Genomic DNA, 20,041 nt, shown 5'->3' with positions numbered 1-20,041 from the left:
TTGGAAATATAACTATGATTTATTGAGGGTCTACTAGAGACCATTAACTTGAATCCTTACTACCACCTAGCGCAGCAGCCATTACTGCCCCTGTCTTACAAATGAGAACAATGAGGCACAGAAAGATTCATTTAACTAGTCCAGGGAAAATCCTCATGAACCTGAATAGCAGTACAGAAATGCAAACCTCTTCAAGGAATGAGCTCTGGCCAAAAGGCTGTGAGACGAAGACATGGAGGCTCCACGGTCACTGTGCTTTCTGTAGATGGGGAGGCAGGTATTGGGGACAGAGGAGCAGGGCATTGGCTCTGGGGGCCCCTATCTTGCTTCACATCCCAGCCCTATGGCAAACTTGCCTTATCCCCTTAGGCCACCACACAAGGGGCCCCAGTTAACATGTTATAAGCACTGTCACATTTTACCTGCTGTAAGAAACGGTTAAGTTTAGCTCTCACACAGAGACAGCATGGAATAGAGAAAATGGTGGCAGAACCGGCCTAAACAGGCCCTGTGGTAAAGGGAAGAAAAACAGAGCCGTGACGTAAGCCTAGAATCTGCGCCAGCTCCTTATATGGAAAAGTAACCACGGTTACTGGACCATAAAGGGACATGGGGTATAATCAGAGGCGGGAACTCCCAGCAGGAAATTTAAACTAAATGAACTCTCTCGGATAGGCTGTACAAATTAAAATCACAAAGACGGGCTAGTTAGCTCTCTCAGACAGGCTGTAACCTCTGTAGTACCCAGCCAATGGGGAAACAGGGGAGGGACTTGCGCATTAGGACTAGGAGATTAAAAGATAGCCATGTTCTTCCTCCCGCACGCCCACCCACCACGTTTCTGGCTGTGTGCCCTATCTTGCAAGATGGTAAATAAATTCTTTTCTCCTCCAGAACCGAGTTGAGCGTTTATCCCCTTACAGGTACCGCTTTATTTCTGACACCTGCTACTATCATTAGAGCCTCAACGTCTTCATCTGCGAAACCAGGATGCAAAACATCCCTTCCATACCCAACTCCATGGTTGTGAGGATGAAATAAAATGATCCCCCTGGAATTGTGTTATTGCGAATGGAGATAGCCTGAGAAGGGCCCTGGCAGCCCTTGGAGACAAGCATTCTCAATTTCAACTAACAGGAGATTTTTGCTACTAAAGAGAAGAAAAAAAAATATGTTATCAACATAAGACTAGATCAGTTGCAAACTGCTTTTTACAACACAAAGGAAAAACAGCTGTATCCGGCTGCTCTTGGAAATAGAACTTCTTGCTCTGGAAAAATCAGCCAATGCCTACTTAGCTGTAGAAGAGTCAGGAATCATAGCTCTCATTTTATGTTTTGCTGCTTTTTATAGATGGCATGCTCATTGGCTCCATTTTCCAAATTCCATGCAACAGTTCAAGATTAGTTACGTATTTCTTGCCTTGGACAGAAGTCTTGCTCCAATTTCTACGGGCACTGTGCTATATTTACCTAAGATGAAGAATAAGCAGCTCCATGGGCTGTAATATAAATAGCCAGAAAAGAGTTTGGGAATGGGCATTGAAGCAAGCTGTAGACCTTTCACAATAAAAAAAAATCTTTGTTCTATTTTTCTGCAATTATGAAACATTCCAAAGACTTAATCTCTCTAATGGTGTCACTCAGGAAATACTCCTTCTCAAGACTGTACATAGCTGAACAATTAGAGACAGAAAAGGTAGGGTGTTGTGTGGCAGAGTGGGGTTGTAAAGAGTAGAAACTTAGGTACCAGATAAAATGTGGTTTCAAATCCAACCTCTGCTTTATGATAGAAGCTCGAAAAAGACCCATTGTAAGCGTGTGTGTTTGCATGTGTCAGTATGTACATCTATCTGTACACACAAACATATACACACATTAACATGCTGGTTATCTTACACTGTTATCTCCTTTAAGCCCTACTTTACAATGAAAACTTAATTAAGTTCCCTTTCCTTCCTTTCTATTTCAGAGAATGTTAGTCTGCTTTTTTTCCATCCACATATAATAATGATTTGAAACATAAGGGACTACTTTTGCCCTCAAGTGATTTCAAATCAATTGAAACAACAACAACAAAAAATACATTCCACTCTCTTTCTTATTTTTAAATATTTCAAACCTATCAAAAAAATAATACAATAAGCCTTTGTATACCCTTCATCTAGATTCACCAATTTTCAATATTTTAACACACTGGGCTTCTTTCTCTTTCTCTCTACATATGTGTGTGTGTCTGATTATTTTCAGTTTTATAAAACTATGTGAAATTAAATTGTAGACATCATGTGATGTCATCATGTGATGTATCATCCTTAAATAGCTCAGCATGTATCACCTACAAATAAGGATACCATCCTTTATAACAACAATACTTTCATACCTAAGAAATTTAACATCTGTACAATATTATTTTATATTTAACCCATTTTCAAACTTTAAAAACTGCCCCAACAATATTCTTTTTATAGCTGCTTTCTCCTCCAAGTCAAGACAGCTGTTGTGTGGCTTGAAGTCCCCTCCTTTTTTGTCCTTCATGTCACTGACCATTTGAGGGTCCAGGCCAGTTGTTTTATACAGTGTCCCACATCTGGATTTGCCTGATTATTTCCTCATGATCTGATTTGATTAACATTTCAGCAAGAATCCTTGCACATGGATATTGAAGCCCATTTGAAAGATCCCCACAGTCGGGTTGGGACAGACTTCTACTCAGTATCCCCAGCCTCCATTTGCCTAGCACCTGGCATTTACAGCATCATTTCCCATAGCTCCTGTCATTTGAGCCCCCAGAATAGCTTGGAGAGAAGATATGACAATTATTATTATCCCCTCTTTACTGCTGTAAAATCTGAGGCTCAGAGAAGATAAATGAAACATCCAAAGTCACTCAGAGTCAGACCTCAAACCATGCCAGCTCCTTCTATGTATCTGGCTGATATGATGATATATAGACGATAAATGCCTTCTAAAGGTCAAATCAATTTGTGTGTGTGTGTGTGGTTGGTGCCTTACTGTTAACCTGGCACAATGTGCCTACAGGTGGGAAGAACCAATTTCTTGACTGCATTGCTTGTATTTCCTCAATGTTGCCTTAAGAGTCAAAATGGAATAAACACTTTTATCACATCCACAATCAGAAGATGGGCTCTGGAGTTACGAGAAAGTCCATGAGTCTTGAGGCTATGAGAGCTGGGACTGGAGACTTCTGTACTACAAGCAAACATAGCCAATAAGCTTGTCGGGGTATCTATAACTCAAAGTAATCTACCATTGGAAGGGACAAGTGAAAGTCCTTCTTCATAGCAAAATGCCAACTAATAAATGCAGAAGGAATGCTAGAGTTAGAAAATCACCATTTTGCAATTACGACTGCAGAAATTGATTCATGCAAGAATTATCAACACATATTAAAACCATCATGTGAAAGTTTGATAAGGAATGGGATAATTACACAGTCTTTAAGTAACAGTCCTCCCTGCTTTTATTTGTTAATAATAAAGAGAACAAATGGTGTCTTTATAGTAGGGAAACCTGGCAAACACCACCTTACCCAAGTGATCAGTTAACATCTTCAATAATGAGACAAACTGGCATGTATCTCATGATTTGATGCACTGAGAAGTATACCACTTACTTCTGTGGACTTGCTGCCAAAAACATATCTGGAATATAATCATGAGGAAATATACCAACCCAAGTTGAGGAACATTCTACAAAACAATTGGCCTATATTCTCCAAAACTACCCATGCCAAAAAGACAAAGAAAGGTTGAAGAACTATTCCAAATTAAAGAAGACAAAAGAGATATGAAAATTAAATGTGATGCATAATCCTGCTTAGCACCCCCCCCCCCAAAAAAAAAAACCACAACCAAACACTATCAAGTAACAAGAAAATTATTGGGACAATTGGCAAAATTTGAATGCAAATTGTGTATTAGATACTAGTATTGAATCAGTGTTAGATCACCTGAACTATACTTCCAGTATGGAAGACAATGATATTGTTCTTAAAAGATACATGTAAAGGTAATTAAGAGCAAAGGGTCATGTCATCTGTGCTTACTCAAAGAGTTCAGTGATAATAAGTAAATATATTATACCATTAGAGAGAAACAGTAGAAAAATATTAACAACTGTTAAGTCTAGGAGAAAGACATAGGGGTTAATTTTATTATTTGTAAAATTCTTGGAATGTTTGAAATTTTTCAACATAAAAATTTTTAAATGAAAAACAGCACATACTATGAAACATGAAATTTCCTATTTTAAATAGCAATTTTCACATCTATCTTTACTCTTGTCCTCACGGAGCTCAGTAATGCACAAATAAAAAATGCAGAACTAAAAGAACCAATGTTCTTCCAAGGAACAGCGATTCTTTACACATTTTCTTAAAGCCTAAACTTATTTCAATTGTCCCTCTGGCTGTCATGATGGATATGACATTTAAATCAGAGAAATCATTTTTCTCTATCACTATGTGATAAAATCCAACAGATGCAAATGTTTTGTTTTATTTGATAGACTGATAACATTCATGAAATATGTAAATTTCATACTATTTGTGAACTGTGTAAAGAAAGGATAGAGTAGCTTCCTCGAGATTACATCCATTGAGAATGCCCCTCAGCAGGGAGAAAAGAAGGTTTTGATGGAGAATGCAGAGCAGCCTGATGATTTAGCAAAGACTGGGGTAAGAAATATGGCATAGAGGTTGACTCTGACTTGACTAGGGCACTTTGGATTTAGTGAGAACACATCTTTAAAGGAATTTAAAAGGATATTAACAGACAAAAATATTACAGTGTTAATGAAAATCCCTCAAAATTGAAAGGTAGGCCCTGGTTGAGGTCACCAATGAAAAGCAATCTGAAAGATGTTTGGGAACACTTTACAGGATGGAGAATTCAGGCATCTCTGGGCACCTGTGAGTGAGGATTATAGCTATAGTGATCATTTAGAAGGAATTCAGCTAATATGTATGGAATTCAATCCTCAAAACTATGTATAGAGTACTTACGATGCAAAGTAGTGCTTACTTATGTTAAACTTTTAAATTGAAGGGGGAGCAAAGGGGCCACAGAATAACTTGCTGCTCTGGATTCTGCCTGGAATCCTGAACAGAGTGGGACAAAAAGAACTTTGGATCAGGGAGTCTGCAAGAAACAACTCAGGGTTTCAAGCACTTTGATTTAAAATAGAAATAAACCTAGTAATTTAAATCAGTTTTAGTTATCATATTGTGTTTTATTGTCTGTGCCATTTGATTAAAAAATAGCTTTACTTTTGCTTATGGAATTTTAAAATATTCTTTCCTTAACTTGCATTATTTCAAGTAAATGAAAGTCTTTAAATGCACATAGTTTTGAAGGTCTGGTTTCCACAAATCGGGACATTTTCACATTTGGCTTCCACTCTTGAACGTTTATCTTCTAAGCTTTGTTTTTAAAAGACTTCAAACAATAACTGGATACTTAGTGCTATGGAATATAAATAGTATTTCTGATATAATCCTTTTGGAGAGGTGTGGGGAGGGGCAGGTTGAATCAGTTTTCTCTGATTCTGAATCTTTAAGAGAACCAAGGTGGGCAGGCACAAGGGAAAAAAGAGCTGCACTTTTCTAGACATTATAACTAACTCAGATTCAGTCATTTCCATTTGACCTTTGACCAATAATGATTTATGTCAAACGGCAAACCACTTTACTTCTTTGAAAAAATGCTGACAATTGGCTTCAGACACCCTCAGCCCCTGGCTGGGACAGGGTCCACTGAGAATTAAAGGCATTGCACCTCTTTATACCAGTGCGGAGCTGTGTGATGACAAGTGCAACCTGCTGGGCAGGATAGGAAAAGCACAGAATCTAGAGGCCCCACAGGGAAGTCTGACAACCTTCTGGGTCTCATCCTCAGGGAAACTTGATACTGATTACACCCTCCTCCTGAGACCTGGGCCTGTCTGGTCTGGGAAAATCTGATTGTGGTAAACAAGGAAGCCAGATGTCTGGACAAAAAACAATTACGATTCACACTAGGAAAAATGAAGTCATGGCCCAGGCAAAGGTACAAACTTACACTTCAAATGAGATACAGGAGTTGAAACAACTAATTAAAGATGTTCAAACAAATCTTCTAAATCAAATCAATGAGTTGAAGGAAAGAGTGGCAAAAGAGATGAAGGATATAAAGAAGACACTGGGTGACCATAAAGAAGAATTTGTAAGCTTGAAAAAAACAAATGGCAGAATTTATTGGAATGAAAGGCACAGTAGAAGAGATGAAAAACACAATGGAGACATATAACAGCAGATGTGAAGAGACAGAAGAAAGGAGTCATGAACTGGAAATCCTACACACAGAAGAACAGATAGGGAAATGTATGGAAAAATATGAACAGCATGTCAGGGAACTGAATGACAACATGAAGCACATAAGTATACATGTCATAGGTGTCCCAGAAGGAGAAGAGAAAGGAAAAGGGGCAGAAACAATAATAGAGAAAATGATCACTTAAAATTTCCCATATCTTATGAAAGACATAAAATTACAGATCCAAGAAGCACAGTGTACTGCAAACAGAATAGATCTGAATAAACCTGGTCTGAGACACTTAATAATCAGATTATCAAATGTCAAAGACAAAGAGAGAATTCTGAAAGCAGCAAGAGAAAAGTGATACATCACACACAAGGGAAGCTTGATAAGACTATGTGCAGATTTCTTAGTAGAAACCATGGAGGCAAGAAGGCAGTGGTATGATATATTCAAGACACTGAAAGAGAAAAACTGCCAACCAAGAATTCTATAGCTGGGAAAACTACCCTTCAAAAATGAGGGACAGTTTAAAATATTTTCAGACAAATAGACACTAAGAAAGTTTGTGAACAAGAGACCTGCTCTACAAGAAATACTAAAGGAAGCACTACAGGCAGATAGAAAAGACAGCAGAGAGAGGTTCAGAGAAGAGTGTAGAAATGAAGACTATCAGTAAGGGTAAAAAGAGAGAGAGAAAAAAAAATAAAAATAAAATAAGATATGACATATAAAATCCAAAAGACAAAATGGTAGACTGTAGACAGTATGTTGATTGAAATTAGACAGAAACAAAAGGACAAATACTGTATTGTCTCACTAATATGAATGAACATTAATGAGCGAACCTTGGAAGTTAAAGTTGAGACCACAGCTTATCAGGAGACAGAAAGAGGGTAGAGATCAAGCATCTGAATGAGTACAGAATGTTCAACAGGATTTATTGTATAGATCCAGAAACAGATAGCACAATACTGTGTGACGGTAGCACAATATTGTAAGTACTCGGTACAAAGAAGAGTGTGAGTACGGGTGAAAGAGGAAGGCTAGGGGCATGTATGATCCCAGAAAGAAAGATAGAGGATAAAGACTGGGACTGTATAACCTAGTGATGCCTAGAATGGTCAATGATGGTGATTAAGTATACTAATATAAGAATGTTTTTACATGAGGGAGAACAAATGAAAGTCAACATGGCAAGGTGTTGAAAACTGGATGGTATGGGGAAAAATACAATCAATGCAAACTAGAGCCTATAGTTAACAGCAACATTATAATATGCTTCCATTAATCGTAACAAATGCAATATACTAAAGCTAAATGTCTATAAGAGGGGGATATAAGGGAGTGCTATGGGATTCTTGGCATTGTGTTGTTGTCTGACCTTTTCAATGTAGTTTTTTTCTTCTATCTTTTTTCCTTCTTAATTTTTTACCTTCCTCTTCCTCTTTTATTGCAGAAGAAATGGAAATGTCTTCATATAAATTGTGGTGGCAATTGTATAAATATGTGATTATACCAGGAATCATTGATTGTTTACTTAGGATGGATTGTATGGTGTGTGAATAAAAATGTCTAAAAAATAAACAGAGGGATACAAGTACAGGAGAAAATGTGGAGAGGGGGGTATACTTATTCCCTTTTGGTGGGGAAGTAGAATGGTGTAGCCCATCAAGAGGGCAATGTAGTGGTTCCATGGGAAGTTAAGTATGCCATTTGGTCTTGCAACCCTGTTATTGGTTGTATACTTGGAGGAACTGAGAGTGGGAACATGAGTAGATATTTGCACACTGGTGTTTGTGGCAGCAGTATTCACTATTTGCAATGGATGGAGGTGGTATAAGGGTACATCAACTGATAAACAGAATAGTGAACTATCTGTATACATACAAATGGAACATTGAGCAGCAGCAAGAAGGAATGAAGTTGTGAGGTATGAGACTAGGTGAATGGACACTGAGAACAGTAGGTTGAGTGAAATAAGCCAAAAATGAAAAGACAAACATTATGGTGCCTCAGTAATATGGACTAATAATAATGTGCAAACTCTGAGAATTGAATCTGGGAGCATGGGTTATCAGGGGAAGGCTTGTGTAAAGGTTCCCAGATTGCAAGCTCTTGTAGCAGTCACATCTATTCATGAGTTGTAACAGTTATTTCTAAATTCTGAGATGCTGAGCTGCCTGTGTGTGATCTGGTCAGTCCCTGGAGCTTCAGGTGTCTGTGTGGTGCCAGGGACTCAGAGCCAGAGTTCAGCAGCTGTGATTTGCTCCATGCAACAACTGTTAAAGGGGCTGAAAAGGAGGTCAGACTTCAATTGGAGATATGAACAAAATGGACTTGGTTGAGACTGGGGTAGATCAGACTAAAGGGCAGAGGATGATATTAACCATTTTAAATTTTTGACTTCTTTGTGGGACAAAGAAAGAGATGTTTATTTGGTGCAAAATCTATATTTTCTGTAGCACACTATATAATTTAACTTGTATGGTCAGTTTACTCAAACACCAAAATTACATGGAATCTTGAATAGGGAGTGAGATCTGGTTGGTCTGTACTGGTTATCGTGAAGCCCTAATACAACCCAGAGTAATATGGGCAGAGAATAAAAAGTTTCTGCAAAGTGCCCTTGAGGAAAAATGTGGAAATATTAAACTTCTCCACCTGAGGAATTACTGATATTCTCACAAGCATTGGGGACTACCAGTTTAGTAGGCTGAGCCCTCAATCTTGGGGCTTGCCTTTATGAAGATTGTTACTGCAAAGGAGAGGCTAAGCCTACTGATAATTGTGCCTAAGAGTCACCCGCAGAGAACCTCTTTTGTTGCTCAGATGTGGCCTCTCTCTCGAAGCCAACTCGGCAAGTAAACTCACTGCCCTCCCCACTGCATGGGACATGATTCCCAGGGGTGTATCTCCCTGGCAATGTGGGACATGACTCCCAGGGATTAGCCTGGACCTGGCTTCATAGGATTGAGAACGCCTTCTGGACCAAAGAGGGGAAGAGAAATGAAACAAAATAAAGTTTCAGTGGCTGAGAGATTTCAAATGGAGTTGAGAGGTCATTCTTAGTTTTTAATTTATTAGAATAGCTGGAAAGAAATATCTGAAACTGCTGAACTGTGATCCAGTATCCTTGATTCTTGAAAATGACTGTATGACTCCATAGCTTATATGGTGTTGACCGTGTGATTGTGGAAACCTTGTGGCTCACACTCCCTTTTCCCAGTGTTTGGACAGATGAGTAGAAAAATGGGGACAGGGAGTAGATGAATGGTGGGTGCAGGGAGTGGTGTGGGATGTTTTGGGTGTTCTTTTTTACCTGTATTTTTACTCTTATTTTTATTTTATATTTTGAAGTAATGAAAATGTTCAAAAATTGACTGTGGTGGTGGGTGCACAACTACGTGAGGGTGCTATGAACAATTGTACACTTTGGATGATTGTACGGTGTGTGAATATATTTCAATAAAATTGCATTTTAAAAAATGCTTAACTCAGCCAGGGGATAACTGTAATCATTTAACTCAACAGAACATACTTGCTTTCAATATTCACAAGTTATTTCATGTGTGATTATGAGTTTCTTTTCAATAGATTCTTAGTTCCTAAAATCAAGTCAATTTTCTTGATATCCCCCAAAATACTAACTGCAGTACTTTGCAAATAAAGGATACAAATGTTTATTAATATGCCAAAGAAATGTAACCAGCTTACCTTGAAAGATGTGATTGTAAACAAATTTATCTCAGTATTCCTATTACACTAATAATAAGGCTGCTACCATTCCATTTGAGTTAAATACAGCATTTAAAATGTATGGCCACGTGAGAAATGCAAAGCTCTTAGAACATTATAATAGCAAAAAATTCCAGTGAAAACAGACCAAAAATATTTGACTATTTTTCAAATATTTTTAAATTTCATTTAATGGGCTATCCATGGTGAAAATATTACTTCCGGTTTCATAGCAAGTGTTTGGTTTTTCTCATTTCCGCTATCAGCATCACCTTGGCACTTTCTCATTTTCAGTGCTCTGTTCCCCTTCCTACCTCCTTATTACTTGGCCCCTCAGTCCGCTTTATCAACATAATCTGTCACTCTCCTCCCCCTCTTAAACCTCCCCCTCAAACATGCAATTTTAAAAATAGTCCATATTGGAGTACATATAACTATAGCTAGTTTGCAAATGATTATATATCAAAAAATTCAAGAAGGGCTTTTGCTAGAGAAACTGATGTCTATGAGAAATGAACATAATGAAGACAGCTATTATACAGAACTTTTCATCTGCTAGCATACTCTGATACCTTGTTAGTCAAAGAATTGTTTTGCTATAATCTCCTGGTAACGAGAAATAGATTTGTTATAGAGAATTAGAAACTTGGTTTCAAAAATCGAATTCTACCTGGAGATCAGTAGCAGTATTCTTGAAAGTAGTAGTCAATTTCCATTCAAATGGAAAATGTAGCTATTTCACACACAAAAAAAATGCATTATGTTGATGAAGCTCAAATAATGTCTGTAGGGTTATTATTTAGGAAGTTCTTATTCAAAGCCACTTCTCTTGCATTAGTGCCTGAGTCATTGACAACAAACATTGCTCAAAGTAAGATATTTTCACCATTTTAACAAGCCTTTAGTCATCAATGTACATACCCACAGTGTGGATACATTTCCTATAGGGCATCAGGCCAAAATTATACTGAAAAATTCCTCTGGCATGAAACAGTGGCAAAGCAAACCCCATGGTCTTCTGTAGTTTCTCCTGAGCAGTTCGAAGCCATGAGCCCTTAGGGTTGCTAACTTGCTTAAATAGTTCATTTTCACCAAAAGAATACACTGGGACCAAATAGGCTCTGCAAATAACACAGGGTAAGAATTAGATGAAAAGGATTTAATATTTTAGCCTGTCCACCTGACTTTTGCAACTAATTCCTAAAAATTCCTTAATGTCCCCGATGTTCCCTAGATTGCTAACTTCATATTCCATATACATTGAAACTGTCTTATACGTATACTTGAAACCTTTTGGGGAGGTACTTTTTCAGCAGTCTAGCCTAGCCATTTATGGAATTTTATTCTATAGAAAACCAGGGTTCTAGGAAGTTTCTTTTGCATCTATACCTTTGACCATTATTAATTTGTTCATTTGGCTGGAAATTTATACTGTGTCAACAAAACTTAGTATTTGGGGGGAGGGGTGTTAGTTTTGCTTTTAGAGATAAATTTAATTGCCAAATGCCTTGGCATTGCACTACATTAAGTGGGAAGGTCTATTCCATCCCCTAAGAATATACACCCCTGCTTTTATTGTGATTGATTTGGAGAAGATCTGTCTTTAAGAGCTAGAAAAAGTACTTCATTTCTTTATGGTCATTTAATAATGTCTTAACTCCCCTGACCCCCAGTGGTCTGAAATATAAAGCCACTTACCCATGGATCAAAGCCATTTTAACAAATCCTTTCCTTTGGCGGATGAACAGAGTGAAGTTTCCAGGATGGGCATCCAGAGATTCTTTTGCACCCCCTGGGACAATGACTGAAATGTTTCCACCTCCTTCCTTGCTCAGCACGTGGGACACACTTTTCTTGGAAACGGAGACAATCCCTTAGTGAATAAAACAAAAGGTGTAAATTAACTTTTTTTTTTAATTAAGAAAGTTTTAATCATAATGTTCCACGGCATCAGCAAACATTTAACCAAATTTCCTGTACTGCTTACATTTGGAGCACTTTGCAGTTTTATAATGTTTGCACAGCCAAACCTTTGGCAATGTATTCCATTAATGAGATCAAACATTTGGCAGGTGAGGGGTTAGGTCTTTAAGATATGAAGCACCATTTTCAGGTTATGAAATGTCACCTGATTATCACCAGATCCACTGCTTGTTTGGGCAGGTTCTACACTGCTCAACTCTATGAGAGCCATTCATATTGCATTTAAAGTAAAAGGTACTCCCTGGAGTTGTTCAGTGCACAACTCATACAACCCACACAGACATAGGTGATGGCCTTGATCATCAACCTGGCTGATCTTTGCTAAGAACGGAAAAATATCCTTCAGGAGGTTGCAGTAGATCTGAAAACACAGTGGCTTGTTGTCAGGTATCCTATATGGCTTATTGTTTTCCAAACCCGGATTTATAATGTAAATGGCTTCAAATAATTTGGACATTTGACAAATAACCTAGATCACCTGTCAGATCTCTACATGGTTCCAAGATATGTAGTCCAATTTTGCTAAATCGTTCATTTAAGACAGTTACAGAGCTGTTCAGTCTTTGTATTAGGCCTTCCCAGGTAAAAATAACTTCAAGAATTTCTTTTCTGATTTAAGATGTGCTATGAACCCTTGGTGGAAAATACAGAAAAGAATAAAGACAAAACCACAAACCATTCATGACCCACATTTCAGAGATATTTTAACGTCTTGTGTTTCCTTCCATTCTTAGTTTCCTTCATCCTCTTAGACATAACAGACTGTTCAATGGGCTGTTTTTATAAAGACATAACACACCTCATCTCTTGGAGGAAACTGTATGATGGTTTTACCACAGGTTCCTATTATTGGGGGAATTGTAAATTATGACAAGATTCTGAATGACCAGCCACACTCTTAAGGAAAGAAGCAGAGGGTGGGGGCGGGGAGTGTCAGAGGGTAGAGAACCTGAGCCAAAACGGGTTTGAGCTTTCAGTGAATTCAAGGTGTAGCCATCATCTCTGCTCTGTGAATTGAGTGAGAGGTGAAGGCATCTTTTCCAAGGGAGAAAGGGCCTTGGTGGATCCCCAGACACCTGGCTAGCCTGGCTTGCCTCCTATCTCTCTAGCATTTCTTTTCTGCTGCTTGCCCCCAGGGCTTCTTCACTGTCTCTAGTCTTCAAACATCATCCACATCCATGGATTCAAACACCACCCAGGTGTGCTGAGTTCTCTCTCCCAAACCCATATCCTGGGAGGCCTTTCTCCTGAGGTTCCAGGCCCACATTTCCAATGGCCCAAAGGACATCTCTACTTGGATGTCTTGAAGACACTTCAAACATCATATTCCCCAACCCAACTCATTAAATTCTCCTCAAAGTTGTTGCTCTTGCAACATTACTTATCAAAATGAATGGGACTGCCATCTAACCGGTCACCCAAATCAGAAATATAGGGTCTTCCTAGATTTATTGCTCTCTCTTAGCCATCATATTAACTTGCACAGTTGCTGCCCCTATGAGGCTGAATCAATCACCAAGTCTTACTGAATCTGCCCATCAAACATTTTTCATACTGATCCTCTCTTTTGTATTTTCACTGCCATGGCCTCTTTCATCATCACAGTCTCCAAGCTCACTTCCCTCCAACCTGACTCTGAGCTGTTGCCTGAATGATCTTTATATCAAGAAAAATCCAATAATGTCCCTTCTTTGCTCAAAATCCCTCACAAGTTCCCTACTGCTTACCTGGAGCACAAAATCTAAACTCCTCTGCATAATGTATACAGAAGTCGTGATCTGATCCCTGACGACCTGCCCAGCCTTTATGGGTAGACAGAAAGGAACACAAGCCTTGAAACACACAGTCTGCTCTGGCCAATAACTAGTGAGTATAGATACACTCAAATGGGCCAAAAGGAATGGTTTGGAGGGGGATTTCCAGGACTGATAGCCACAGAAACCTCTTGGGTAAGAGCAAAACAGACACCTGTCAGTAAAGAACCCCTGAAATCCTACTGCTTCTTTACTCCATGAGATCTGGTGCACATATCTCTCACTGTCTTTCACATCCAGCGAGACAACCACTAAGGCCAGTGGAGAGTAGGGACTGGCCTGGAAAGCCGGTTCTGGAAGGGGTTGAGGACCCACTAAATATAGAGACGAGGACAACCTAAATCTCCAAATTTGGAATTTTTTTTTACCTTTTTTTTTTTTTAAAAGTTTGGAAATTTTTATATAGCTTTTAGGACTTTCAAGGCTGTAGCAAAGGAAAGATTTCATGATCAGCCAAAGATGGAAGACAGGTTTCATCTCCAATGTCACCTCTAGCAAATGGCAGTGGCTGCAGAGGTGCAGTACGGAGAAAGACCCTAAGATTGATGAACTGAGTCTTGGCCGTGGAGAGGGGTGTACAAACATTGTGCTATGAATTTTCCACTCCTGCTTTCAGCTGCACTAGTCAAACTCAACCGTAACTATACTTTGACTCAGCAAACAGTATACCATGAATATATTTCTGTCCTTGTATTTTTTAGAAATTAAATTTTTTTTCCTTTAATTTTATTCCTTTTGAAAAGCTCTAACTCAGTGTCTGCAAAACAAGGAAGAGATTTTTTTCCCCTTCTGTTATTTTGGGAGTTTACTGTTCCTTCTAGTGGTCAAATGCAGTAGCCCAGACTGGACTGGAAGCCCAGGGTTATATAGTGATGTTCCATAAACAGAACTTAAAATCCAGCCATGGATCCTGGTCCTTTGATGCTTTAGTTATTTCCTAACAGCTACATAATGACAATAGAAACTTGAGGAATTCATAGGAAGTATTGAAAATCGGGGAGACCATAGAAAATTCGCTCTTTGAACAAGCCATTTATTGATCCTGAAAGTATAATTTTTTAAAAAGAGAATATACACTTTTCTTTATATCCAAGAAATGCAGAGACAATAATTATTTACACAATGCTCATAAATATACAGCTCTCTGCAAGTTACCCTAGAGTAACTTTGGTCAAGTTGGAAAACCAAACAAATTGAGTCTCTGGATTTGAAAGAGAGCTACTAATAACACAAGCTATAAAATATGTAAAGTATCTTTATAGCACTTCAGTTTAACTTTATCTTGGAATTAGCAGAAGTATAATTTCACTAATCAAAGAGTCTTCCACTGATTCAGAGAAGCAGAGCAGAACAGACTCTCATTTCCAAACATTTAATCTGGGAAGAAAAAGACAATGAGTTGCGTATGCTAAGTTTCTACCACTGCCATTACTTCAAGACACGTTAGAGGATATATTCCACCTCTAATATTTCTAAAAGCACACAAAGAGCCTCTCTAAGAGTGCAATCTATCACTTATTTGATCCGTGATTCTTTCTTTTATAGCTGGACATACAAAATGAATTCATTAACTCATTCTTTCATGAAACAAATGTTTATTGAATATTCCTATGTTTCAGACATCATGCCAAATGAGTGGGATGGGAAAGAAAAAAAAGAAAAAGAAAAAGACATCGTCTGTGTCCTCCCAGCCCTTACGGTCCAATAGCGGGGGCAGAAAACAGCTACACAGCACGCCAAGTATTAGATAGGAGTACGGACACAGGGCTTTGCCCTAAGAGACTGAAAGCCCGGCTGGATATTGAAGGGGACATCCTGTTTTCTGCTGCCACCCTCTACCACTGGAAAATTAGTGATCTGCCTTCACTTACCAGAACTCATCAGATATTCTCGGAAGAGAGGACAACAGAACCAGACTGAGAGCACATGAAGATATGCAGTAAAGCCGGGAAATAGCAGCTTGAAGTCCGAATGATTCGTACAAAAATTTCCAAAGGCTCCAGGAACCAGTACTCCATGGGGGTGAAACCCAAAAATGTAGTTGTGACTTGGCTCCAAATCCCAAGTTTTGATGAGCTACAGTGTATTTATGTTGAGATATAAAAGAAAATGTTTCCTTAGTGGTTCCCAATGAGACACAAAAGAACTCATTCTTGGTTCTTATGCTAAGAGGAAATAGAGACTGTGATGCTTTATTTCTCTGTGCTGCAGCTGATTCCAAATTTCTAAACTATCACCTGAGCCCTGAGCCCTTCACACAGAGCCTTCTAAATTTTGTCAATTTAATTTAAAGTCAATTTAATAACTTGAGCTGAACTGCAGGCTTTCTCCCTCTGAAAAGGAAAAAGCTCGAAAGTTATGTGATGAAAACAAACTTCCATTCAACTCAAAATAGTACTACGTAAATAATTAAAATAGTATTATATGCATATATACAAATAGCATAAATATAAACACATAAATATTAAAATAGTACTATATAAAACAATTCTACTTACGTGAATTGGAAAATAGTCCTTAAAGTACTTCCAAACTGTCCAGTTTCTGACCCAGGTGGATCTCCTGCCACCTTGCTCTGGGGTATGCCAGTCAAAGTAAAGCCAGGTGAAATATGGGATGTAGAGGAACCAATAGTTGTATATGATCAGTATCACAATGATTCCAATGCACACCAGTGCTGTAAGAAAAGGACCAAACCTCGTGGAGTCAAGGTCAGTTAGTATCTGCTCACCGCACTGTAAAATCATTGTCCCAGGGTAGGGGCATTTAACACATTTGGGGTATAGAGAACTGAGCCTCTGTTCAAGTAAGGTAATATTATGAGAGACGAGTGATACAATATTGTTTAACATTTATCGAATGTTTCCTATATGCCAAGTATTATATTGTGGGCTCTGCCTGAAAAGTCTCATTTAATCCTCATCATAGCCTTAGCATCCCTAAAGTAGCCACAGTACTCTGATTCTCCCTTTTTATAGAAGAGAAAATGGAAGCTCAGAGAAGTTAAGTAAGTTGTCCCAAGTCACCCAGCATGTCAGTGGTTGCTCTGGAAAACAAATTCTGGCTGAGTTCCAAGCCCACCCCTTCACTATGACCTTACACTGCCACCCCCACACCATAGCTGGAGAGGCCATCATTGACAGGAGGGACACAGGAGTCTCTTGCCACAAGTGGTCACTACGAGTGAGCAGCCATTGTTCATGTGCTCAAAAAGAGAAAACATTCTAGTGACAAACTTCATTTTCAGGAACTCGGTTGCCAGAGAGAGACGTTGCATAAGAAGGACTCTAGATCTTAGCTCATATATCACTTCTTGCAACATTTCATAATGACAGATAAATCGTAATTGTTTATGCACCTAACAACGTAGACTCAAAATACATGAAGCAAAAACAAAATTCAGGTGGTAGTTGCAAGATTGTTTGCCTTAGAGTAATATATTAAGTTAAGCTATACACCCATTGTATGTCTGTGCTATGTATCACAAGAAAAATTCCTTTTTTTTAAAGTGAAATACATCAATGGGGGGGGAGGGAGGGAAGGAGGGAAGAAGGAGGAGGGAGAATATACATAAAGAACAACAGGCTTGGCCCATTGTTAGTGCTCAATAAATGCCAGCTCTCACTATTAATTTAAAGAGGGCCATTGCCTCTTTCTCCTCTGTTACAAGCTGCCATCTCTCATCCAGTGCTGACCTCAGTCTCATATAATAATGTATATATGAAATCAGGATGTGTATTTATATTTCTGGTAATATATAAATCAATAAATAATAATTAAACCTAGTATGGATTTTAGCAAAGCATACAATTGAACCTAGTCAAAGACTGACTTGCTGCTCTCTCCAGAGCGGGTTACAGGTTAACAGAGTAGGTGAAAGATTAAGGAAGTCTGTGCCTTCCATTCTTCTGTGGGTGTTCTCCTACATTCTGGCACTGTTGAGCAAGTCTCCATGGGTCTAGAAGCAAGGCCAAAGAGTGCCCTCTGCCCTCATGTCTATCAGGATCACTCTAGCTTGCTTCATCCATTTCCCTCCACCCAGGTCTGGGTGCTGACAGTTTACTACCATCGGTTCGTTTCCTGTTTATTTTAGTAAAAGGTGCAAAAATAATTACAAGATACACAGGCCTCATTCTGCTGTACTCAAAGCTTTGTCAAGTGAGCCAAGGCACAGCAGGGAAGGGAAAGGACAGGTATGGAACAGTGAACGTCTCCCAATTACTTTACACAGGCCATCTCATTTACTCCTCTTTGCAACCCCCAATGTGCTTATTATTGCCCCCATTTTACAGTTGCAGAAACTGAGGCTCAGAGAATTTGAGTGTCCAAAGGACTTGAACCTGGATCTGCCTAATCCCTAAACTCATGAACTGTTTCACAAAGCCATACCATTCCCCAACCAATTGGGTGCTGCCCTAACTGAGCTTATAGACTAGGATGGCAATACAGACCTCACTCAAGTAACCACAGACATAAAAAAAAAAGTACAGAGATGCACTGGATCAGTCCAGCTCCAAGTTCAAGCCTCTGCAGAGTCAGCAGAATGGTTAAAGCAGGGGTTTTGGGCAGACTACTTAGGTGTGCATCCAGCCTCTCCACCTACTTCTAGCTCTGTGACTTTGGGCAGCTTATTTCACCTCTTAGTTCCCTCATCTGTAAGATGTGTGCAAGACTAGTCCCTAACTCATAGAGTGTTGGAGGACTACGTGGCAGGTTAATCCCCATAGCATGCGTAAACCAGCACCTGGCACATATCAACCTATGATAAATAATATCTGTTGTTATCTCGGTGCCCCTTTGGTCCAGAGCAAAAGGGATTGTAAGGTATCAACGTGGCCCATCAGAGCTTAATGAACTAATGTTCTGAATTTCCTTATTCAGTGAACCTTAGCTGCACACTAGAGTAACCCGGAAAGTTCTTTTTTTAAAAAAAAATTGTAATGCATGGGCCCTATTCTGAAACAAATGTATCAGAAATTCTGGGGCTAGAATCTGGGTATCCCCATTTTTTGGAAGCTTCTCAAGTGATCCTAACGTGCATCCACGGTTAAAAACCACCTTGCTAGTCATTCAACATGCAAAACCCTTTTAGAAATGTAAAGCTCTACAGTGCAATGAGTTTTGTTTTGTTTTTTAATTATTGCATTAGACCTCATTGGCCCTAACAACATACAACCCACAGTCTCATAGGAGACAAATGATTTTAGCCTTCAGAAGCGTTCAAATTCCCATAGTACGGGTTCTCAATAAATGATTTCTCCCCGTACCCCGCTACCGCCAACCCCTCCTCATTTACTCCAAGAGCAGAACAAGCATGCAGGAAAAAAAGGGCTCAGGTAGGGCTACCTGTGCTCTCTTGGTTCAAGGCCAGACCTCATAAGGTTGATGTTCCCATCTACAGTAATTGCGCCTGTGTGCGTTTCTACCGTGGGCTTAATTTGGGAACTGGCGAGAACACAGTCCGGGATAGAATTATTTCTAGTAGAAGCCACCCAACCCAATGTCTTGATGCAGTCTTCTTTGCAGAAAGTTACCTTTCTGCATCCGGGAGACCTCAATCACGGAAAAGCAAACAGGGCTGTTTGCCGTGAGGGATGGGAGAGGAAGGAATCAGGTTTTAAATAAGTGGGTACGATTTTTCCATTTATGAATCATGAGAAATGAGTTTACCAACTTCTGAGAGGCTAAAGTGCAATGTACTATAGCTGGACAGTTGGTGGTTACATTTGGCTATATCCATATGTCAAAATTTATCGAGCCCATAATCTGTTGTAGGGAGATTATACCTCAATTAAAAAACAGTACAGGGAAAATAGAGTTGGTAAACAGTTATTCGCCACGAAGTTCACGTGGGAATACAAACCAAAGAGGAGCGTCCCGAGTTAGCTCCAGGCGCGCCCTCTTTGACCTGTCTGCTGCGGCTGCCAAGTGAACAAGGGCAGAAAGGTTCTAAACATGCCCTTGGTCGGCGACTGTCCTGGAGACAGGAGACGGGGACCCAGGCCCGGGGTCCTTACCTAGAAACAGGAAAGACAAGATCCACTGCAGCACCGCCGCGGTCTGCAGCCGCCGCGCCAGCGGGATGTTGAGCGGCGCAAATTCGAGCTTCATGGTCCGGCTCTGGCGACGCCCGCGCGCACCGCGGCGTCCTGGAACCCTCGCTGCTCCGCGACCCCTGGCGGGAAGTGGG

At 39.5% G+C, this 20,041-nt stretch overlaps 1 protein-coding gene across 2 annotated transcripts in view; it reads right to left on the bottom strand.

The window, feature by feature from the left end:
* The window catches only part of MOGAT1 (monoacylglycerol O-acyltransferase 1), a 28,723-nt gene extending 8,682 nt beyond the window's left edge, over positions 1–20,041 (bottom strand). For both annotated transcript variants that reach the window (XR_005218866.1, XM_037850036.1), the window contains exons 1-5: positions 19,869–20,041; positions 16,350–16,528; positions 15,723–15,927; positions 11,753–11,927; positions 10,976–11,175 (exon numbers count right to left, since the gene is read on the bottom strand). Coding sequence is in view for 1 of the 2 variants with exons in the window: in XM_037850036.1 (XP_037705964.1) it covers positions 10,976–11,175; positions 11,753–11,927; positions 15,723–15,927; positions 16,350–16,528; positions 19,869–19,962 (853 nt within the window). In the remaining variant the exon portion in view is untranslated. The remainder of the gene's footprint in view (positions 1–10,975; positions 11,176–11,752; positions 11,928–15,722; positions 15,928–16,349; positions 16,529–19,868) is intronic.

The sequence above is a fragment of the Choloepus didactylus genome, chromosome 9 (genome assembly GCF_015220235.1).
Source record: "Choloepus didactylus isolate mChoDid1 chromosome 9, mChoDid1.pri, whole genome shotgun sequence".
Taxonomy (NCBI): Eukaryota; Metazoa; Chordata; class Mammalia; order Pilosa; family Megalonychidae; genus Choloepus; species Choloepus didactylus.
Note: the sequence above shows the minus strand (reverse complement) of the source record. Positions and strands in the feature narration are given on the sequence as shown.